Raw genomic sequence first — 20,960 nt, forward strand, 5'->3', positions numbered from 1 at the left:
TGGGACCCCCTTTCGGACATAAGAAATATGAACATAAAATTTTGCTCTGCACATCCCTGGTATCTGTTATCTAGGTATGATTGGAACCATTTGATTGTTTTGTTACTTCTAATCTATTTAGTAGTATGTTATGATTTACGGTATCAAATGCTGCTGATAGGTCAAGCATCATTAGTATGTACCGCTTACCTCTGTCAAAGCCTCTCATGATGTTATCAGTAAGGGCAAATAGTAGCGTTTCTGTGCTGTAGTTTTTGCGAAAACCATGCTGTGATGGATATAGGATATTGTTATTCTCTAAGTGCTCAGCAAGTTGTTTTTGTATGGCTTTTTCTATTAGTTTTGCGATTAGTGGTAAGTTTGATACTGGCCTATAATTGTATATACATTTCTGGAGCAAATCCCTCCTGATGAAAAGCCCTCATTAAATTAAACTCTTGCTGTACCGACATCACTCATGTCACTCTGTCCAGGGATTGTCCTTTTATTCGACAATAGACTGTCACACCTTCGCTAAAGCCCTGAATATTTTTGCTGTTCTATCTTCCTGATGTATCCCACCGTGAAACTAACTCTGAACGTTTCTAGGCATCTCACGTTTGTCATGCTTTTTAAATCAAGGTATGGCACAGATGAAAGAGGAGGGGATACAGGATTATAACATATCTCTCAAGAAGTAGTCAGCTAAAAATATACGAACAGCCAAAATTGTGAATTCATCAGTTAAAAGCACTTGGAAAACTTGCTCCTTCCAATTTCAAGAGGGCAGGAAGAGTCTTGAATAATAAAGAGATCTAGAATAATAAAAGTTAATTTGACAAATAGGAGACCTCTCTGCCATGGCTGACTGACTGCCTTGCCTACCCTTTTTCTTTCTGCCTCTCCATCCCTTCCAATCACAACTTCCTTAAGGATTTAGGTGTTTTTTTCAGATTATAACTCAGTGTGATTCTGAATATTCAGAGTTCTCTACCACAACATAAATGAAGACTTGCCAAAACTCCACTGGGCTCTATGTTCTGAAATGGAGAGAAACATCATGCAATGGACAAGGTTTCCCCAACGACGAGGAATGAGACAAGATATCTGAAACTTCTGAGCTGGTGTCCATCCTACTTCCAAAGCAAGCCTTTGGAACCCTTTACATGCAGGCAAGGCCTAAGAAGACTAACAGAAAGAATGGAACAAAAAAAATGTATTCAGAAACTTGAATACAGGAAAATTGTTTCCTACCTGCTAATTTTTGTTTCTGAGGTACCACAGATCAGTCCAGACAAGTAATTTTGAATCCCTATCAGCAGATGGAAGCAGAGAACAAAACCTTTGAGGCACGGCTACATATCTGAGAGTGCCACCTGCAGTCCCTCAGTATTGACCTATACCCAAGACAAACTAGATTGAAAACTCAAACTTTCCCCCTCTATCAGGTTGGGGCCCCCTGAACTGGAGCCCCATTTCAACACCATGGAAACCAATCAAAACCTGCTCCGAGGCACCTCACTTAACCAGATTTTGGCTGGCCAAGTTAGCTTAATATATACACAAAGAAAATCTCATCCTATCAGAAGAGTCTTTCGAAAATAAGGGGCCAGGTCTCTGGACTGATCTGTGGTACTTCAGGAATGAAAATTAGCAGATAAGAACCAAATTTTCCTTTCCTGCTTGTACCCCAGATCAGCCAGACAAGCACCCCTACACTGGGCGGGTATCCGAAAGACCCACTCTCAACACACCGTCACCAAACATCGGCTCTACCGGCGCTTAAACATCCAACCAGTAACGTCTGAAGAAAGCGTGTAGCGAAGACCATATTGCCGCCCTACAAATCTCCTGTGATGATATCAGCTGACACTCAGCCCAGGAGGCTGCCTGCACCCTAGAAGAGTGACCCTTGCAAAGATAGGCCAAAAAAATTGCTTCCTTCAACCAATGAGCAATAGTGCCCTTAGAAGCCTTACTTCCCTTCTTCTCTCCCCCAAATAAGAAAACAGAAGATCCAACCACCGAAAGCTGTTGGTGACCTTCAGATACCGCAACAGAACTTGGCAAACATCCAACAAATGCAGCTCTCTTGCCTCTGGAGTTTCCGAAGAGCAATTCGGAAACACGGGGAACTCTACTATTTGGTTAAGGTGGAACAAGGAAATGACCTTCGATAGAAATGAGGGAACCGTATGCAAAGATACCCCGTCATCCATAATCCTCAGAAACAGCTCCCTGTAACTCCAAAATCTGACCGAACAAATAGCCACCAGAAAGACTACTTTTAGGGCGACATCCTTCAGAGATGCTCTTTACAACGGCTCAAATGTAGATCCACAAAGAACCAAGTTCAAACTCCACACCAGACACATCCTGCATATTGGTAGTCGCAAATGCTTGACCCCTTTTAAAAACCGCATCATGTCCAGATGTGCTGCAAAAGGTCTCCCTTGCATCATACTTCTGAGGCACCCTAAAGTTGCCACTTGCACACGAAGGGAGTTGTATGCCAGATCCTTAGACAAGCCCTGCTGTAAAAAGGCCAAAATATGAGGGATCTCCGCCTTCGACGGGTCTAGGCCTTCCTCCACACACCAGACCTCAAACTCTCCAGAACCTGACATATGCTATTGATGTGGACAGCCTCCTAACTTGAAGTAAGGTGGCAATAACTGGTTCAGAGTAACCCTTCAATCTTAAAAGCCTCCTCTCAAAAGCCAAGCCACGAGACAAAAGAGATCCACTCAATCTGAGAAAATAGGTCCTTGCTGTAGCAGCCCTGGCAGATGAGCTAATCTGTCTACCGTGAGCTAAATCAGATCTGCAAACCACAGATGACAAGGCCACTCCAGTGCCACCAGCACAGTCCTTCTTGGATATCTCTCTATGTGTTGCAGTATGCAGCCTATTATTTATTTATTTTTTAACTTTTCTATACCGACATTCCTATAAATATACAGATTACATCAGTTTACAATGTACCAGCAAACTTCGCTCAAGGGTGATACAAGGAACATGTGAGGCAATTAACAGTGGAAACGGGACATGACATAACATAACATAACAGGTCATCTTAATAACATATACGATGATAACTGAGGACCAGAACAGGAACACAAAAGGAACAAAAGCGTTGGTCTGTGAAGACCAAATGGAATGTCAGATTGAAATTGTCGTTCTGAAAGAGAGGGAGAATTAAGTATCTGGGAAGGCTAGGCTGAAAAGCCATGTTTTAAGCCTTTTTTTGAATGAAGATGGGCAGGGTTCTTGCCTGATGGCCATGAAAAGAAAGACATACAGTAGAATCCCTGTCGGACATGGAAAAACCAAAGCATCTATTCCCTTGACTCTGTCCTCTCACACCTCTCACTGACGACTGCAAAATCGTGCCACCTTGGCATTGCTCCATGATGCCATCAGATCCAACTGGGGGATGCCCCAGCAGGATCGAATAAGGTTGAAGGCATCTACTAACAACTCCCATTCCCCTGGGTCCAACTATTGCCTGCTGTATAATAGTCCGCCTGCACATTATCCATTTCAGCCACATGCAATGCTGCTATCCCCTCCAGATGCTGCTCTGCCCAGACAAATAGCCTCTGAGCCTCCAGAGCCACAGTTCAGCCTTTTGTCACACCCTGATGAGTGATATACACTACCGTCATTGCATTGTCTGAGAATACTCTCATCGCTTGTCCCTGGTCCTGAGGAATGAAAAACATCATTGCCCTGTGAACCACTCTTGTTTCCAAACAATTGATCAACCAGGCCACTTCCACAGGTGACCATCAACCTTGGGCTATCCGTCCATGACAGACCACCCCTAAACCACTGAGGCTGGCATCTGTGGTCATCATCACACAGTCTGGAGTCTCCAGGTCCACCCCATCTCCAAATTGTGCTGAAATAACCAACAGGAGAAACTGGATCTGAATACTCCCTGCAGCGGTAAAAGCTGCTGATACTCCACCTACAACGGATTCCAACTGGACAACAGCACCACCTGAACAGGTCGCATGTGGGAAAATCTAGCATAGACACCATAGGACCCAGAACCTGTAAATAATCCCATGCCCTGGGAACGGACAGATGCATGAAACAAACTATTTGAGACTGGATCTTTGTCACCATCTCTGGTGTAAGGAAGACTCTGCCAACCCGGGTATTGAAGCACACTCCCAGATATTCCAACAACTGGGTTGGCACTAGATGACTCTTGGACAAGTTTATCACCCAGCCAAGCGACTGCAGCATTTCCATTACCCAGTGCACCGCCTGACGACATTCTCCTGCAGACTTTGCCTGGATGAGCCAGTCATCCAAGATAAGGGTGGACAAGAATCTCAGGACCACTGCCACCACCACCATCACTTTTGTGAATGTTCATGTCTCTGTCACTAACCCCAAGGGAGGGGTCCATTATTGGAAATGCTGCCCCAGCACCATGAATTGCAGAAACCTCTGGTGTTCCTTCCAGATGGCTATATGCAGATAGGCTTCCATCAGATCCAAGGACACCAGAAACTCACCTCCCCAGACTGCTGCAATTACCATACGCAGAGTCTCCATCTGAAAATGTAGCAAATGTAGCACTCACAGTACCAAGTTGACTTTCTGGAGATCCAAAATGGGCCAAAATGTGTCCTCCTTCTCAGGAACCACAAAATAAATCAAATACCTTCCTCACCCTCTTTCCAGAGGTGGCACTGGAACAATCGCTTCCAGCCTTTGCAAGCGGTGCAATGTATCCCGTACCGCCTCTCGTTTGGTTCGAGACATGCAATGGGATAACATGAAATCCTCTCTTATACAGAAGACAAAATTCTAAGGCATAGCCTACTCTTATCACCTCTAGGACCCACTGGTCCAATTTGATTTTGATCCACTCTTCAAAGTACAGGGATAACCTTCCTCCTACTGCTTCCACCGAAGAGTGGACCAGCCCAACTTCATTGTGAGGCCTTCCCTCCTCCAGTCTCCTGACTGCAACCATCCCTGGAAGTCCTGCAGGACCACTGAAAGCACTGCTGTCATCTCAAGGTCTTCTTCTGCCCTGATACTGCGACCCTCCTTCCAGACTGAAAATGTCTCATATCCCGAAAGCAGGTCCATGGAGAAAAGATCTTCTTGATACTTTTCTTAACCTCCAGCAACTTATTCCCTTTGGACTTCCCCAAATGCTTCATCAACTGCTCCAAGTCCTCTCTGAACAATAGCTTTCCCTTGAAATAAAGATTACACAATTGCGATTTAGACCACACATCCACCAACCAATTACATAACTACAGGAGTTTCCATGCTGCTACTGCTGACAGCACATTCCTGACGTCCGGACCAAATCATATAAGTCATCCACCACAAAGGCCACCCCAGCATCCAACTGAGCCATCTGCTTGGAGTCCACTGAGCTGGGCTCATTCTCCTGAGCCTTCTGCACTCAACACAAACAAGCCCTCTGCATCAGGCTACCACAAATTGCCGCCTGGAGACTCAAAGCTGAAACTTCAAACATCCTTTTCAACTGAATTTCCAGTCCCTGCCCCTGGGATAGTCATCTTCTTAGTGACTGCCAAGATCACTGCCTCCACCTTAGGCAGCTTGAGGAGCTCTAAGTTCTCCTCCATCAGTGGGTACAACTTTGTCTTCACCTACTGACCTTCAAGCCAACCTCTGGAGTATCCCACTCCTGGTTTACTAGCTGATTCACCTTCTTGGGCAAAGGAAAAGCCTTTGGCAGACCCCATTGGCCATCCAGAAATGGGTCCATGCCTTCATTATCAGAATCCTCCTGGGTAACTTTGATCCCCCAGCTCTTCCAAGACGTGTGGGATGAGAAGTCTCAACTCTTCCTTCTGGAACAACTGGACAACTGGACAACCCTTCTATAATCGGTACCTCATCCAGGTCACCATATCCTTATTTGCCCTGGGTCACAACTAGTTTGCCTCTTGTGAGGTCTTCTCCCGGATCACTCCCTGCCACTAGTGGATTGTCTGAATCTTACAAATCCTTGGCATCACCATCCCCCTCTCGCAAGGGTTGTGCCAGCCCCAGGTGATGAAGCAAGGTCCCTGAACCCCCAATTAGGGCCAACCTGGACTTCTTTGAGGGACACTGCAGCTTCCCCCCCTCTCAGGAGCCACTTCACCGCTGCTTGGCCAAATAGGCCTTGTGCAGAAGCAGTATAAAATCTGCTGAAAAATCCTCTAGATCCTCATCTGGCTTCTCGTCCGGATCCCCCCCACACTCAAAATCCTCCCCCAATGACTGCATTATCCTGGGAAAGCAGAGGAGGGGAATCCCTGGACCCTGCAGACATTGCTGATTGCCTGCCACATGCCTCAGTAAACGCCGCTGAATTCTCAGCCCCTCCCGGAAGCATCTGCCACTGGCCCTGCCAAGCAAGTGACCCTCTGGCCCTTTGCAGCCTCTGCGGAGATTCCCTCACCCCCCTCAAGGCACAGGCACTGCAAAGCGCAGCCACATTAACCTGACCACGCCGTGAACCCGATAGGCTCTCCTGTGCTGAGATACCGGTGACATCAGTCTACCATGTGGACACACTCGTGCTCGAGCCGGGCACTGCAAAAAGTCCTGCAACGGCCCTAGGCACCGCCTCCGACCAGCCCCAGATACTCCAGCATCGTCAGACACTCAAACTTCTCCCCACTGCAATCACCCGCCCTGCAGCAGCTCCACCCAGTTGGCCACTGATATCGTCCTTTGCCCTTTTTTTTTTTTTTTTTTTTAAAGGAGCCACAGCACTAGAAAATTACCTCAGAATGAAAGGGTAAACTTTCCCGCTGTTGGCCTTTGGCATGGAAGAGAAGTCCTTTGAGGGAGTGAGGGAGCCAAGACCCCTGGCTATCAGGCCCCTGGGATAATGCAGGCCGAGCCAGTCCAGGGATTATTAACTCCCCAGATCACCTGGTTCCACCTGAGGGATGGTCCACAAAGGACCCCTAACTTTTTTTTTTTTTTTAACTACTCAGACTGCAGGTTTGCACCTCTACCCTCTGCTGGAGACAGAGAAATACTGAGGGGCTGCAGGTGGCACACTCTGTTATATAGCAGTGCCTCAAAGTTTTGTTTTCTGCCTCCATCTGCTGGTAGGAATGCAAAACCCACTTGACTGGACTGATCTGGGTATGAAAAGGAATGACCGTTAGACATAATCTGTTCTTGCAGCAGTCACCATAGCTTTATTTCATTTGATTCTTTTGGCTCATCGATTTTGTCCTGCACTTTGGGCTTCCTGATCAATCAGAACCAGTTTTTGTTGGGCTATAGCACAATGAGCCATCATTCACAATTACCCATTGTGCTGCAGCGACAGTCCTCAACCAGGGGCCACACACCAGGGCTGCTTTCAGATCCGTGTAATCGTGGGCGCTAAATCCAGCCACTAGTTGTCACCATTGCGCAATGACTGGGAACTCCCTCTCCCCCCGGGGGCTGTGAACACAGCACCCCCAACTCCAGTGGGCCTGGGAAACAGAAGACCCGACCCAGGAATCGAACTGAGGTCTCCTGCACGCATTGCACAGCCACCAGGCTGGCTCCCATCACCCATAGCTTTAAAGCAAATTAAATTGTATTCTAGAAAGCTATAGCAAGCATTAAAGGATGGGAGATTTTAGACTTATTATCCCTGAATGTTTGACTCCTTGGGCCCTTCTCTGGCCTGGCACTAGCTCTGAAACCTCTGGTCTACCCAACTCTAGCATGCAAGGCTATGAAAAACGACCCTAGCCCAAGTCGGCACCTGCTGAGCGAAGGTAAAACGGTCTGATCATTCACACAGGCATTCACAGAAAGAGTGTGCTGGCACCCTCAGCCCACTGAATGAGGAACACTGTATGGGAAAAAAGAAAGCCTGCATGTACCTTCTCCCAGGCATGCCGCTCTCCGACTGACTGTTGCCTGCCACCTGATGCATCTTAGAGCGTTCAATGTGCTCCACATAGGTCTGGATCATCTGGAGAAACAAGGAAAGAAAATCTTTTAGGATATTTTACGTACATTTCTTTGGAATACCACTTTAGGCAACCCTGAAGGATCGGGGAAGTGCTTAACAAGAAACTAAAGAAATAAAGTAAAGTAAAGCCAAAAAAAAAAAAAAACAACCCACAATAAATTCAAAGGAGATACATTGCAGAAAATAATTGCTTTAGTCCCAGAGCTCACTTGATAAGTGACAGACAACCACATTGAGTTTAGGACTGTAATATTGTGTGCTGGCAGAGGGAAGGACAATGTGTCCAACTGTACATTATATATATATATATACACACACATATATATACATATACATACATACACACATATACATATACACACATACACACATATACACACATATACATACACGCATATACATACACACATATACATACACACATATACATATACACACATACATATACACACATACATATACACACATACATATACACACATACATATACATACATACATATACATACATATACACACATAAATATATATACATATACATACATATATATATATATACACACACAGCATTTAGCTGAGCCATAGGACATGTGAATCAAATCTGACAAAACAGATTTATGTGGGGTCCAGAGTAATGAGAGGGCTCATCTCATTCTCTTTAGAACATTTGTCTGGTGGGATGGAGGTACGGATGACAATAAAATACTGAAGGACAGCACCTTCAGCAGGGCAGAATGAAAAATCACACGGAGAGAGTCCATGCTTGAATGAATGCAGAACTGTTTACAACCAATGCTACCTAATATGGTGACCATTGACCACGTAGGTGTCACCTTCTTGGTGCAAGCAGCTGGCAGAGAGGAGCCACACTCAATACCAGGGGCTTAGTCTCAATTCATTCCTGCAATCCTGGCATGGATTCTCCAAAATGAAGAAGAAGATTCACCTCCAGGGCCCAAGACATTCAAGTTGGTGTTAACCAAGGAGACTACTGACAACAGTTATGGTGTTCCAAAATTAAAAGTCTTTACTGAAAAATAGTGCAGGTTGAAACCGGTGGCAATTTATAGGCTTTGGCACATAAGGTAATGAGATGTCATGGTGGTTTGCTGATCTTTTCTGGCACGCCCTCCTGGGATACTTTCACCGCTTTGTCTGGAATTTAAGCACTCCCTTGGATTGGTGCTGGGCACCCTGAGTCCAGGGACCCCAGTAAGTACCTGAATTTCCTATGCTTGAATCTCTCCTGCACAGCTTTCTCCTCCCTTCCTGAACCTCCGGATCACTGAAACAGAGCACCTCCTTCTCCTGCCACACTGATGGTTGCTTCCAGACAGGCACCTGACACTCACTTCTCATGGTTTCTGTGTTCACCATGAACTTGGATCAGAGTCTCCTTTCTCCAAAGAAAAGCGGGCCCAGGGTCAAGGACGATTTCGGCACCATTGCCCTTAGGCCCTGAGATTCAGCGATGTGGCATGCCAGCCCTAGCCCATCCCTGCAAACATCCGAGCTGTGGTGCTGTCCCCAACCCTCCAGTCTTGGCTCCAGCAGCTTATCCTCAGAGGTCAGTGAGTGTGGGGAAAAAGCCTGCCCCCCACTGCAGGAGCTCCAGGACCTGGAAGTGCAAGATTAGCCCCCACGCTCACCGACCTATGAGGATCGCTGCTAGACCCAAGGTTCAGGTGTTGGGGTGCCTACACAGGTCCGGAGTAGGACTGTGTGGCAGAAGAGAGGATGGGGGGGGGGGGGGGGGGGAAAGAGTTGGGAGACAAGAAATTTGTGGGCTCTCCCAAAAAAAAAAATGTTGCCACCCTAGTCACAGGCCTGACAGGAGTGTGCAAAAATCCAGGTCTGCCTGGGGTGAGAGGTTTACTCCCTCAGAATAGGAATACTCTCCACCTAATTGCTGCATTCCCCAGGAACAGTCACTTATAGCACAATATCAGAAGCACTACCACAGGAACTGTCTATATGGCCCTCTATAACCACTACAGGCTATGAAGCAACAGAGACAAATGCAGATTATAACCCTTTCAGAGAGACGAGAGACTAGACCTCTCATTCTCACCTCCTACCCTTCTGACCAGAATCTTCAACCCTGGAGGAGAGCGAGGCGGCCAACTCCAGTCCTCAAGAGCCATAAACAGGCCAGGTTTTCAGGATATCCACAATGAATATCCTGAAATTATTTGCATGCACTGCCTCCATTATGTGCAAATCTCTCTCGTGCATATTCATTATCGATATCCTGAAAACCCGGCCGGCTTGTGGCTCTCGAGGACTGGAGTTGGCCACCCCTGCCCATAGCAGACGGTTTAGTCCAAGACACTACTCTGCCACTCTCAACATGTTCTCCACTAGAAGCAGCACAGACTTGGTGAAAACACCATGGTCCCTTTTATATACTCAAACACATAATCTTAGTGAAAGGCAATGCAACAGCTTCATGTAGACTGTATATGTTTATTTGTATTTAAATAAAGACAGACATAAATCAGGACCATCATGCCTAACAAAATGCATGGGTGAGTTGAACTTGCTCTCCTGAAATAATACATTGCCATAAGTGATATTGTGAAAGGGAAAGGTTTCTCTTTTTGCAGATAATACGGAAATATGCAACAGGATAGACAGCCAGGAAGATGTGTAAAACATGAGGGATCCTGCAAAATTTGAGGCATTGTCTAGAGTCCAGCAGCTAAGAATTAATGCAAAAAAAAAAAAAAGCAGAGTCATGGATCCATGGGAGCAGGGACATCTCAGAGGTGAAAGTCTCTGAATGAAACAAGAGTGGGATCTAGGGGTGATCGGATCTGATGATCTAAAAGTGGCCAAACAGATGGATAAGACAAAGGCCAAAACCAGGAAAATGCTTGGGTACTTACAGGCACATTTTAAAAGCCTCGCATGCGCCAGGAGTGGGAGATACAAGCACAAGTCGAGCCGGCGCACGCCAAGCAGATAAGCGTGCGCCAGGATCCCCCTGCTGCGTAAATTTACTTCTGCTAGGATGGCGTGTAAGTAATAAAAGAAAACCAGTCTAGGCATGTCAGTGGGGTTTTAAGAGTCAGGGCTAACAGGGGAAAAGGGAGGCTATTAAACTAGTCCTTACCTGGCCGAACTGGGAACAAAGTGGGAACACTGGTAATGGCGTCGGCGTACATGTATTAAAATCTCCCTACTTACGCGGTAGCATGGCATTTGCGCGCTTAGGCGCACGCCCACTTAAAAATTGTGTGCACGTGTGCGCTCGGGTCAGGCTATTTTATAATATGTGCGCATATATACGTGATTGTTATAAAATAGCTGCCACCCTGGCCGTGAGCTGGAAAACGTGCGCCCGTGTGTGCCCCTGCGCCTGTTTAAAAAAAGTTATCGTCCTTGTGAGAGGAATGAGCCGCAGAAAAAAAGGAAGTGATAAGTCCCTGGTGAGACCTCATTTGGAACACTGCGTACGGTCCTTCAAAAGGATTTAAACAGGATGGAGTCAGTCCATAGGGGGCTACTAAAATGGTCAGAGATCTTTGCTGTAAAGCATTAGGGACAGACTTAACAATCTAAACACGTGTACGTTAGAGGAAAGGCAGGATAGGGGAGATATGATAGACACACGTAAATCCCTGTGAGGTATCCATGCACAGGAGGCAGGTCTCCTTCAACCCCTACAATGAGGGGTCATGGAATGAAGGTGAAAAGAGGATGGACCGAGCAGTAATCTAAGGAAATATCTCTTTACAGAAAGCATGGTGGATGCCTGGAAGAGCCTCCCAGTGGGGGTGGTGGAGTCTAGGACAGTATCTGAATTCAAGAAAGCTAGGGAAAACCACAGGGACTCTCTGAGGGAGTGGTAGCGATTGTAGAGCTCAGCAGTTTTGGGGATGGGCAGATAAAATGGACTGCATGTTTTGGGGTTTTGTTTTTTTTCCTGTAATCATGTTTCTATGATATTGGGGCTAAGCTGTGGGAGAGAGGCCTATGTCCCAACATGCACAAAATGTCTGGGTGGCTGGTGCCTAAGCCCGATACTGGTGCACAGCATGCAGCAGGGAAGACGTGAGAAACGGAGAAGTACGGTACCTCTGTGTGACGCTGGTGCAGAGCATTGTACTCCTTCTTCATCTCCGATTCACGTTCCTCCAGCCGAGAAACTTCAAGAAATTAATTGGCCCATTAGATAAGTCACACTGGACATGATATAAAACTTAAAACTTGGCTGTTCACACATGCCTACACCTGATACCTACCCCTCCCTCCTTAACTATGCCACCCCCCACCAGGTAATCCCCTGAATCTTCCTTACCCCGCTGCCACACTTTATCTACCTCCTTTCCATCTCCCCCCTACCAGCTTCTCACGCGTAATGGTTGTATATGTTTTGCAGTTTTTACTGTACGTAATGTCTTTTAATGTTGGTACATAATTCCCTCTCACTTTTATCGATTGAACTTAACCACCTAACCCCTCGCTTAATGCTTGCACAGAATGTTGCCTTAGTTCCAATTGTACTTACCGTCACAGTTCCTGTTGTACCCACTGTCGTTTAATGATTGTACATAATGTCTTCTTGCATTTAACGATTTACATAATATCCAATTATTAATCCTAACTCTACCCCTACCTTATTTCTTTCCTCTCCTCTCCCCACCCCTCCCCAGTCTTAACATCAGTTTCACTGTAAAGCCATGTTGGCTGCATTCTTGTTTTATGGAAACCGATGTGATGTTTCTAACGAATGTCGGTATATAAAAAACATTAAATAAATAAATAAATAAATAAAATAAATGATATACCCTATACACAGAGGATACCAAGCACTGAAAATCCCCTTCTCCCACCTTATCTCTGCTTTAAATGCCACCTTCCCTTACCCATTCTGGTCAGTAAGTGGTTTACCTAGTGCCAGTCTGGGAACCAGAGAAGTGTATTTAATGATTTCAGACTGTTCCGGAGCTCATTGATCTTTCACTTCCACATAAGAGAGTTGAAATCTTGGCCCAAGTACCAAAGAAATGTGTCTAAATCTTACTGGACGTTTGTCAACAATGTGCATTGTTCTGCATAATTAGCAGCCCCTGCTCAGGAGAGCCCGAGATCTGGAATAGCAGGGGCCATGTAATCCAGGACTGACACGCGTCTCAAGATCTCAGGGGCCGATACATTCAAACGTGTGCCAGAAATGTTTCATGTATGCTAAAACTCTATTTAATTTGGGATGCACTAAACCTTTTTTGCACTCTTTAGTGAGCGTGCAAAAAAAAAAAATCAGGCCTAACAACACAAAAAGTGGAAGGGCTGGTTGGCATGGGATCTTTCATCCCCAGCCCACGTCAAGCCCTAACCCTTCCTCCGAGCATGACAGTGGTGAAGTGACGGCAGGAGGGCTCTCACCCACCTCAGGCTAGTGAAGACGGGACCTACTAGAATGGTAAAGATGCACTTCAGAGGGTTGGGAGGGAGGTGGGGAGAGCCTGGCACTCCTGGGGAGGATCTGGATGCTGTGTGTGGTATCTGTGAGGTGCACAGTGGAGGGTCAGAGTGTTGCAGTGGGTTAGGCTCTGGATGGTGCCGGCGTGAGTCTGGATGATGGGGCTCAGGCCACACTGACCGTGGGGTTGTTTTGATGGAGTTGGACCACCTTGATTGGTGGAGGAGGGACCTATGTTAATGCATGTGGGGTTTGGCCTGATGGATGAAATTCCCCATGCTAACCAGCCCTTTCACTTTGGGCCTGCGATGTAGCTATCCACTCCGAGGCTTAGCCTGCATGCTAAATATTTGAAACCTGCTCCAAGGAGTTGTTAAGTTTTAGGCCTTAGCAGGCATCCACAAAACTGCAGGTGGTGTATTTCACTCATACCTGCTGAAATGTAATTTTTGTATGAAACTTCCTCATTTAATTCTGGATATGTGCTAATTGCAATAAGTACCCACTAATGCATGCACACTATGTTAATGCACTGCATGCTTTTTTTGGACATGTTAAACAGCCTTAATGTACACACTAAACTAAGTGCATAGGCCCCTTAATGAAGAAGTTTGCACAATGCTTACACTATGACCAGTTCTAGACAGGGATACTAGGACGTCACTTGAATAACAATATATAATAGGAATGGGAATAAGTAAAATTATATTTCAAACTTCCAGCTCCAAAAATAGAAACTCAGAAGATGCTGGCAGAAAAGGACCACTTGAGCCACCCAGTCTGCCCATCTGTACCTGCCTACCATGCAGCCACCAGTCCTACTCAACCATTAATCCTTTCCCACGCTAGTTCTCTCCACTATCCTAAGCATGCTGGAATTATGTTATTCGTTTCATTCCTACCATCTCTGTTGAAAGTCTGCCCGATATCCATCACCCTCTCATGTTGAGTTTCATACAATGATCTCTTATCCTTCAGACTGAAGCCTGTAGGGATCATGTCTCTCCTCTACCTCCTTCCTTCTAGAGAGCACATCTTTCTTTAGCTCCTTAAGTCTCTCCATGCATGGCATACAGTGCATGCAGTTTGACCAATTTGTTTCATATTAAAGCAATCTCATTTTGGTTAAGTAATTTAGGACAGAGATATGTTTAATAGGCGGCTCATGGAATTACTTACTCTGGTCTGCATAGTTTTTGGTCTTCAGCTCCAGCTGGCGGGACTGAAGCTCGAGGTTTTCCACTTGAATCTGCAAATCCTTTTTCTCCTGTTCCAACGCATCCTCAAACTCAATGAACTTCTGCATGGTAGACAAAGAGGAAGAGAAATAATGAATACTCACACATAGCCTGCTCTCCTCTCACTCCCATTCCCCAGTAGAGATGTTAGAGATGAAACAAAGGAGGAGATGTTTTTTGTTTGTTTTTTTTTAAAGTCTATGCTTAGAGGAATTCAGCCTCAATAGCCATTCGTTCTTCAGCCATACTGAGAATACCATCAAAGCTGCCAGTTATGACGATGGTTTTACTGATGTGAATACTCCACTGAAAACCTAAATGGAGTCTAATTCAAGCCACATCTAGGTCAATTGAATCAATCACTGCACAGCTAGCTTAGAATGAAACCAACCATCAAAAAGTGAAAAGCTCAATGAATTTTGCATCAATATGAAGACAATTTTCAAAACCATTCCCATAGAAACGGGAACTAACAAATTCACACAAACAATCCTTTCAATTAATTCTCCTAGTCTTTGACTGCTGGCATGTGCTCTTAAAACGTGGGTAGAAGGGGACAATCATACCCAGGACAAGAGAGAGATGCCTTCAGGCAGAGAGACACTGTTGGAAAAAGCTGCGAGTGATAACTACTGAACATACTCTGTACCCTGCAGCAGTCTGACGAAACATCTCCTGGTTAGAAGAACACAACCTGTATAAAGGGGACAAGAAAGGCACTATTTGGACACTTGAAACTGACAATAAAGACATTTGAAAAAAAAAAGTTGTGTCTTTCTTGTGTACGATTGTTCCCATCCAACTACTTTTTGTTTAAGAGTACATGTTCTCAGTCAATGATTATGAGAGTTAATTGAAAGGACTGTGAATTTTTATTGAGGATTTTGAGGATACCCTCTATGCGCCTAAAAGTGCACACATTCCATAACCTTTACTTACATACGGGCCGAAGCAGTAAAGTGCACTCAGGCTGAGCGCACCATTAGCCCCTGTTTGGACGCATGTTTTCAATGCGCTATTTTTACCTCTGATACAGTAAGGGGTAATAGCACGTGGAAAATGTGCAGCCAACCCCCCCCAAACTAATAGCACCCACAACATGCAAATGCATGTTGATGGCCCTATTAGTTATTCCCGCACAATACAGAAAGTAAAATGTTCAGCCAAGCTGCACAGCCGGCACCGGGAAAGTGTACAGAAAAGCAGAAAAAACTGCTTTTCTGTACACCCTCCGACTTAATATCCCTATGATATTAAGTCGGAGGCCCCAAAAATAAAAAAAATTTTTAAATCTGCCTGCAGCCTGCGGGTTGGAAGACGGACGCTCAATTTTGCCGGCGTCCGTTTTCCGAACCTGTGGCTGTCAGCGGGTTCGAGAACCCACGCTGGTAAAATTGAGCGTCGGCTGTCAAACCCGCTGACAGCCGTCTCTTCTGTCAAGGAGGCGGCGCTAGGGACGCGGGCCCTCATTTGCATATTTTTTGTTTTTGAATCGCGCGCTCAGGAGAGTAGCCTGGGCGCGTGCCGGGAGAGCAGGAACTTGCCGGCTCTCCCGCAGGTTTTTCTGTATCGGCCCGATAGTGCAGATGTGTTCCCAGGGGCAGAGTTAGAGCAGAGAAGGCAATAAAGCATGTAATTTTGCTTTTTCCTGTTGCAATAATCAAAAGAACGCATGTACGTTTGCTCCGATTATTGATACAAACCCCACGGTGTTTGCACCAGTGCAAGAAGTTTAATTATTGCCCCCTTTACATTCTTTGGGGTAGCAATAAAGAATGTGTAAGGGACCTTAGGTTTCCTCTTACTAAAGGAGTGTACCATTAAACTGGGGAGGTTCAATAAGGAAATGAGAGAGGTTTGGGTTTTGCTTCCCCAGGTGGGAACATGCAGATGGGGTGTCCTAGCTGTTTATCATCCCAAAGCACCTGCTATCCTCATGCATTTTGATTTAGACTTTCAAATAGTAAGAAGATTGTTGTCTCCTGCTGTGTCATTTTTTCTAAGTTATGGGACAGAAGTAAGGAAGCGTCCCCTATGTAGGAGTCAGCCTTTCAGTATCTTGACTATCCAGCCTTTTAAGTATTGCTTTGGACTCTTTTAAGACAATTTTTGAGAATTCCCTGTGAGAGCCAATCCCCCTGGTTGCAGTGGCTTGGGGCGCCCTGTATTCTAGGTTGGATTTAAATTTAGTGTGAGGAAGACCTGCAGTCTGCTATATCTCCTTCAGAGTGTAGACCTGACAGTGACCTTATATAGAGGAAGAGTATTTTTGCATTAACTGTCTTTTGAACTCTCTCTTCTGATTGGAGGCACGGAAGTTTTATTCCATCCTTCTTGCTTGAATTTTCCCCTTTTTTGGTTCCGTCTAATATCTTTTCCACTTGGAGCCATGGTACCTGGGAGTCAGTATACCAAAGTTTTGGAAGAGGGAATTATTTCATCTAGAGAGATACAGAGGAGTTACAACTTCCATCTAAAGCAAGGGATCCCATCAAAGTGCACCACCAGGAGAAACAAAGAAGATACAACAGAAAGCTAAGAAGAACTTTGTGCTATTGAGGGAAGTTTTAAGGGGTGAGAAGTGACCACCACCAGGCACTGTCTAAGGAGTTAACAGAATCATTCTGGTGCTGTCCGAGGAGTTAAAGGATGCCTAAAGGATTTATTGGAAGAAATTAAATCTGGGACTAAGCTCTGATTAATTATCAGAACTGTATATCTTCTAACTACTTTCAGTGGGAAACATTAAGACAAATTAGGAGTTAAAGGACTGGACTACATTCAGTCTATTAGGAAAGAAACTGGAGAACAAAAGGAATTCACTGCAAATCTAAGAGCTTTCAGTTGAGAATAGAGACTTTGATGAAGAACTGGAGTCACAAGTGTATTAAGTGTAAATAGCATCTACGGTAATCATCTAATCAACAATCAGTAAAGAAGTTGAAACCCACCAAACTTTCCTGTGTTATTTGGATGCAGAGACAGTGTAAAGCTTAGTGCTGTGTGTACAGAGGATGGAAAAAAAAGGGCTTGAAATGCAAAGAAGCAGGGTATAAGAACTAATGTCCGTCCCCACACTTAGGAGCCTGACCTTCAGAGAGTAAAGCTATTCAGTGAGAGGAAAGGAGTTTCATGGAGACATTGGAGTGGCTGTGCAACAAGGGTCCATCGCTATTTCTTTCTATGTGCACCTGGGTGCCAGGTCAAGAATCGTTCCACCCAAAGGTTACAAATACATTAAGATGAGATCATCCATTGTCTGTCTTGTATGTGCACAAGTTCTGCCAGCACAGTGAAAAAAGCAGTACAGATGGATGGACTTATGAGTTGAACTAGCACAAGGAAGGGATCTAAGGCATTTGTAAAAAAAAAAAAAGTGGTACTTTTCTGTAATTCAGAAAGGAGTACGGCTTTCCAGATTTTTTAACTGATAGGCAACAAATAAAACACCATTAACCTAAACGCTACCTGATGTAAATCAATAACTAATTATCTAATAAGCTCATTATTAAAAAAAAAAAAAAAAAAAAAAATCAGAGAATGTCTTCAGGAAAAAGAAAGTTTTAAGTGCCTTCTGAAACTTCAAATAGTCTTTCTGTAAATGTAATAATGGCAAGGATTTCCAGAGACTAGGTGCCAATAAAAAATCAAAACTAATCTCTCTTGTCATCCCCAGTCAAATTTGTTTAGGAGATGGCGAAATCAGGAGCTCTTGGCATTCCCATCTCCGGCATGGTGTGGACTGACCTGGCACTACTAGGGCATGCCAAATAAAGCGGAGGGTATAAATTATTCAGTAGCTAAGTTATTGTATTTAGGGTGACTAGTTTTTGTTATTTGGCACTATGACTAACCTACAAGAGAAGGTTTTTGGTTATTCTAGTAGTGTCCCTGATTTATTGTTAAACACCACACCTTTAATTGACATTAATGAAGATAGTTCTCAGGAGATTCATGTTTTAACATGTATGGAACTGCATTCAGCAACTCTGATTGAACATCTTTGTATGGGTCTCTGGGTTATTAAAGAACCTCACTTGCATCTTGAAAATAGTGCATTTAAATAAATGTGGTAATGATATAATGATTTTAATCACTGAGACTACATAGGCTCTCACTGCTGAGATGAAACAAGGTTATGATCAACAATTGACTTCTTCAAAAAGCAAATTTGACCTCAGATGTATGTGATACAAAATTGATGGAGTTAAACAGGTCTATTGAGCCTTTTCATAGAGATCTGAAACAAACACAATTGAATAAGCTTAAACATGATGAAATGACTATTATTTACATGGCTTTTTATATCCGTGGCAATCTAAACACGAAGGTTGGGGAATTGTAAAATATCTATTTCTTTCGACTCGTCCTTGGATGAGGAATTTAGAATTAGATCATCTTCCTCCTTTTTTTTATAGGAAGACAATGCATTGGACGAAGCAATGTAGGCCTTGTATGACTACACAATTGTGACCACTTTCCAGCCAGCATCTTGTTTGGAAGAACAGATTCTTAATAAAGGATTATCATTTGTTCCTACTTCTAGATATGATCCTTTTGAAATCTGAGCTTGTTTGTTTAGTTTTATGAGGTTATTAAAGCTTACATTTTTTTTCAGGATAGATCAGATGTACAAGCTGATTCATCAGTGGTTGCTAGGAAACTTAGATGGTTACTATCAGGTATAACCAATTCATATCTTGTAGTGTTTGAGTGGATGATAAAGAACAATTTGTCTCATTCTGAGCAGTCCATGTTTTTCTCCCACTATATCAATCTTACTATGGCTCAACACTTGGCCATTCACTTTTTATCATCAGATCAAAATAGTATTATAAAACCAGCAGACAAGGTTGGATGTACAATGATTATGGACTGGGGAAAGTATGAGTGTGAAATAAATCATCAACTTTCTGATTCTTATTATTATTTAAAACTTCCTTCAGACAGACTCTACCCTGGAGTTTAACAAGATTAATTAAGAACTTAGTATCCTGGGGTTTAGAGAATAATTATATCACTGAAAAGGAAACTGCTATTTTTAGTTGATGATCATCCGGTTGCTCCATTTTACATTCTAACCAAAATTCATAAATCGGTCACTGCTCCTCCAGGCAGATCTATCGTTGCAAGTATTGGTTCTTTGCTACAATCTCTATCAGTTTTTATTGATACATTTTTTTCAGTCTTTTGTTCTATTACTACAATCAAACGTACAGATCTCATTGCATTTTATTCAAATTTTGAATGCAACATTTTTTGCATGATAATATTTGATTACTTTAAACATGGACAGATTGATTTCAAAAGCCATTTTGATGAATAACTGAATAGTTATCGATCTAAATGATTAAACCAGTATATTTAAAGACTTATCTGGCTAGAATTTAGCTGGATGAGTCGGGGGCATTCCAGGGGCGGGTGGGAGACATTTCGGGAGGAGAAGAGTTAGCCACATAAGTTATTTGCTGGTTAACATATTTGGCTAACTCTAGTCGTACAGCTGACCTGTTCTAAAAGATAGCCATATAAATATATCCGGCTAACATTAAGATAGCTGGGTATATTCAGCACTGAGTATATCCTGCTAGCAAGCCAGATAAGAATACCCGGCTAACTAGCTGAGTTGCTCAGCAACTGAATATAGTCCCCAGAATCTCTTTATTTGAACATCCTGCAGTCTGAGGTTATTCAGGTTGTGAGTGATACCTTACAAACAGACAGGCCGATACAGTACAGTGCGCTCCGACGGAGGGCACTGTTAGCCTGCTATTGGACACGCGTTTTCCCTTACCCCTTATTCAGTAAGGGGAGGAAAACACGCGTCCAACCCGCGGCACCTAATAGGTATGCGACGGGATACAGAAAGTAAAATGTGCAGCCAAAAAATGTGCAGAAATTAGCGCCGACCCAAAGGTCAGCGCCGACCCAAAGGTAGACGCTTCCCCTACCTTCCCCTGCCTCCGTTCCCTCCGAGGCCGCTCCGGAGCGGCCTCGGAAGGAACGGAGGCACGCGCCGACCCTGGATTTTTTTTATATTTTAGTGTCTCCCAAGGCAGCTTTAGAATAAGGTAAAACATGGGCTCATGTCTGGAGTCTTATTTTTTTTAAGTTTATGTGCTGAAGCTGATATGGTATGGGAAGTGGCAGAAGCAGTGCAGCTGTTGTTATTACAAAGGTTCCTGCTCATAATTTTGCACAATCTGGATGGGTTACATACTCATTCCAGTTTGCTTTGGATAATGATTATTTTTTGCACATTGTAAAGATTTTTTTAAATGATTGTTAATGGGTTGGGACTGAATTGGGATTTATTTTTGTATTTGCTGTTTTGT

The 20,960-nt window shown here is 44.1% G+C and overlaps 1 protein-coding gene across 17 annotated transcripts in view; it reads right to left on the reverse strand.

Annotated features, from left to right (window-relative positions):
- The window catches only part of MAPK8IP3 (mitogen-activated protein kinase 8 interacting protein 3), a 135,845-nt gene that overhangs the window by 89,511 nt on the left and 25,374 nt on the right, over positions 1-20,960 (reverse strand). For all 17 annotated transcript variants that reach the window (XR_003852636.1, XM_029576806.1, XM_029576792.1 and 14 more), the window contains 3 exons: positions 14,567-14,687; positions 12,040-12,110; positions 7,869-7,960 (listed from right to left, as the gene is read on the reverse strand). Coding sequence is in view for 16 of the 17 variants with exons in the window: in XM_029576806.1 (XP_029432666.1) it covers positions 7,869-7,960; positions 12,040-12,110; positions 14,567-14,687 (284 nt within the window). In the remaining variant the exon portion in view is untranslated. The remainder of the gene's footprint in view (positions 1-7,868; positions 7,961-12,039; positions 12,111-14,566; positions 14,688-20,960) is intronic.

The sequence above is a fragment of the Rhinatrema bivittatum genome, chromosome 14, assembly GCF_901001135.1.
Source record: "Rhinatrema bivittatum chromosome 14, aRhiBiv1.1, whole genome shotgun sequence".
NCBI classification, from domain to species: Eukaryota; Metazoa; Chordata; class Amphibia; order Gymnophiona; family Rhinatrematidae; genus Rhinatrema; species Rhinatrema bivittatum.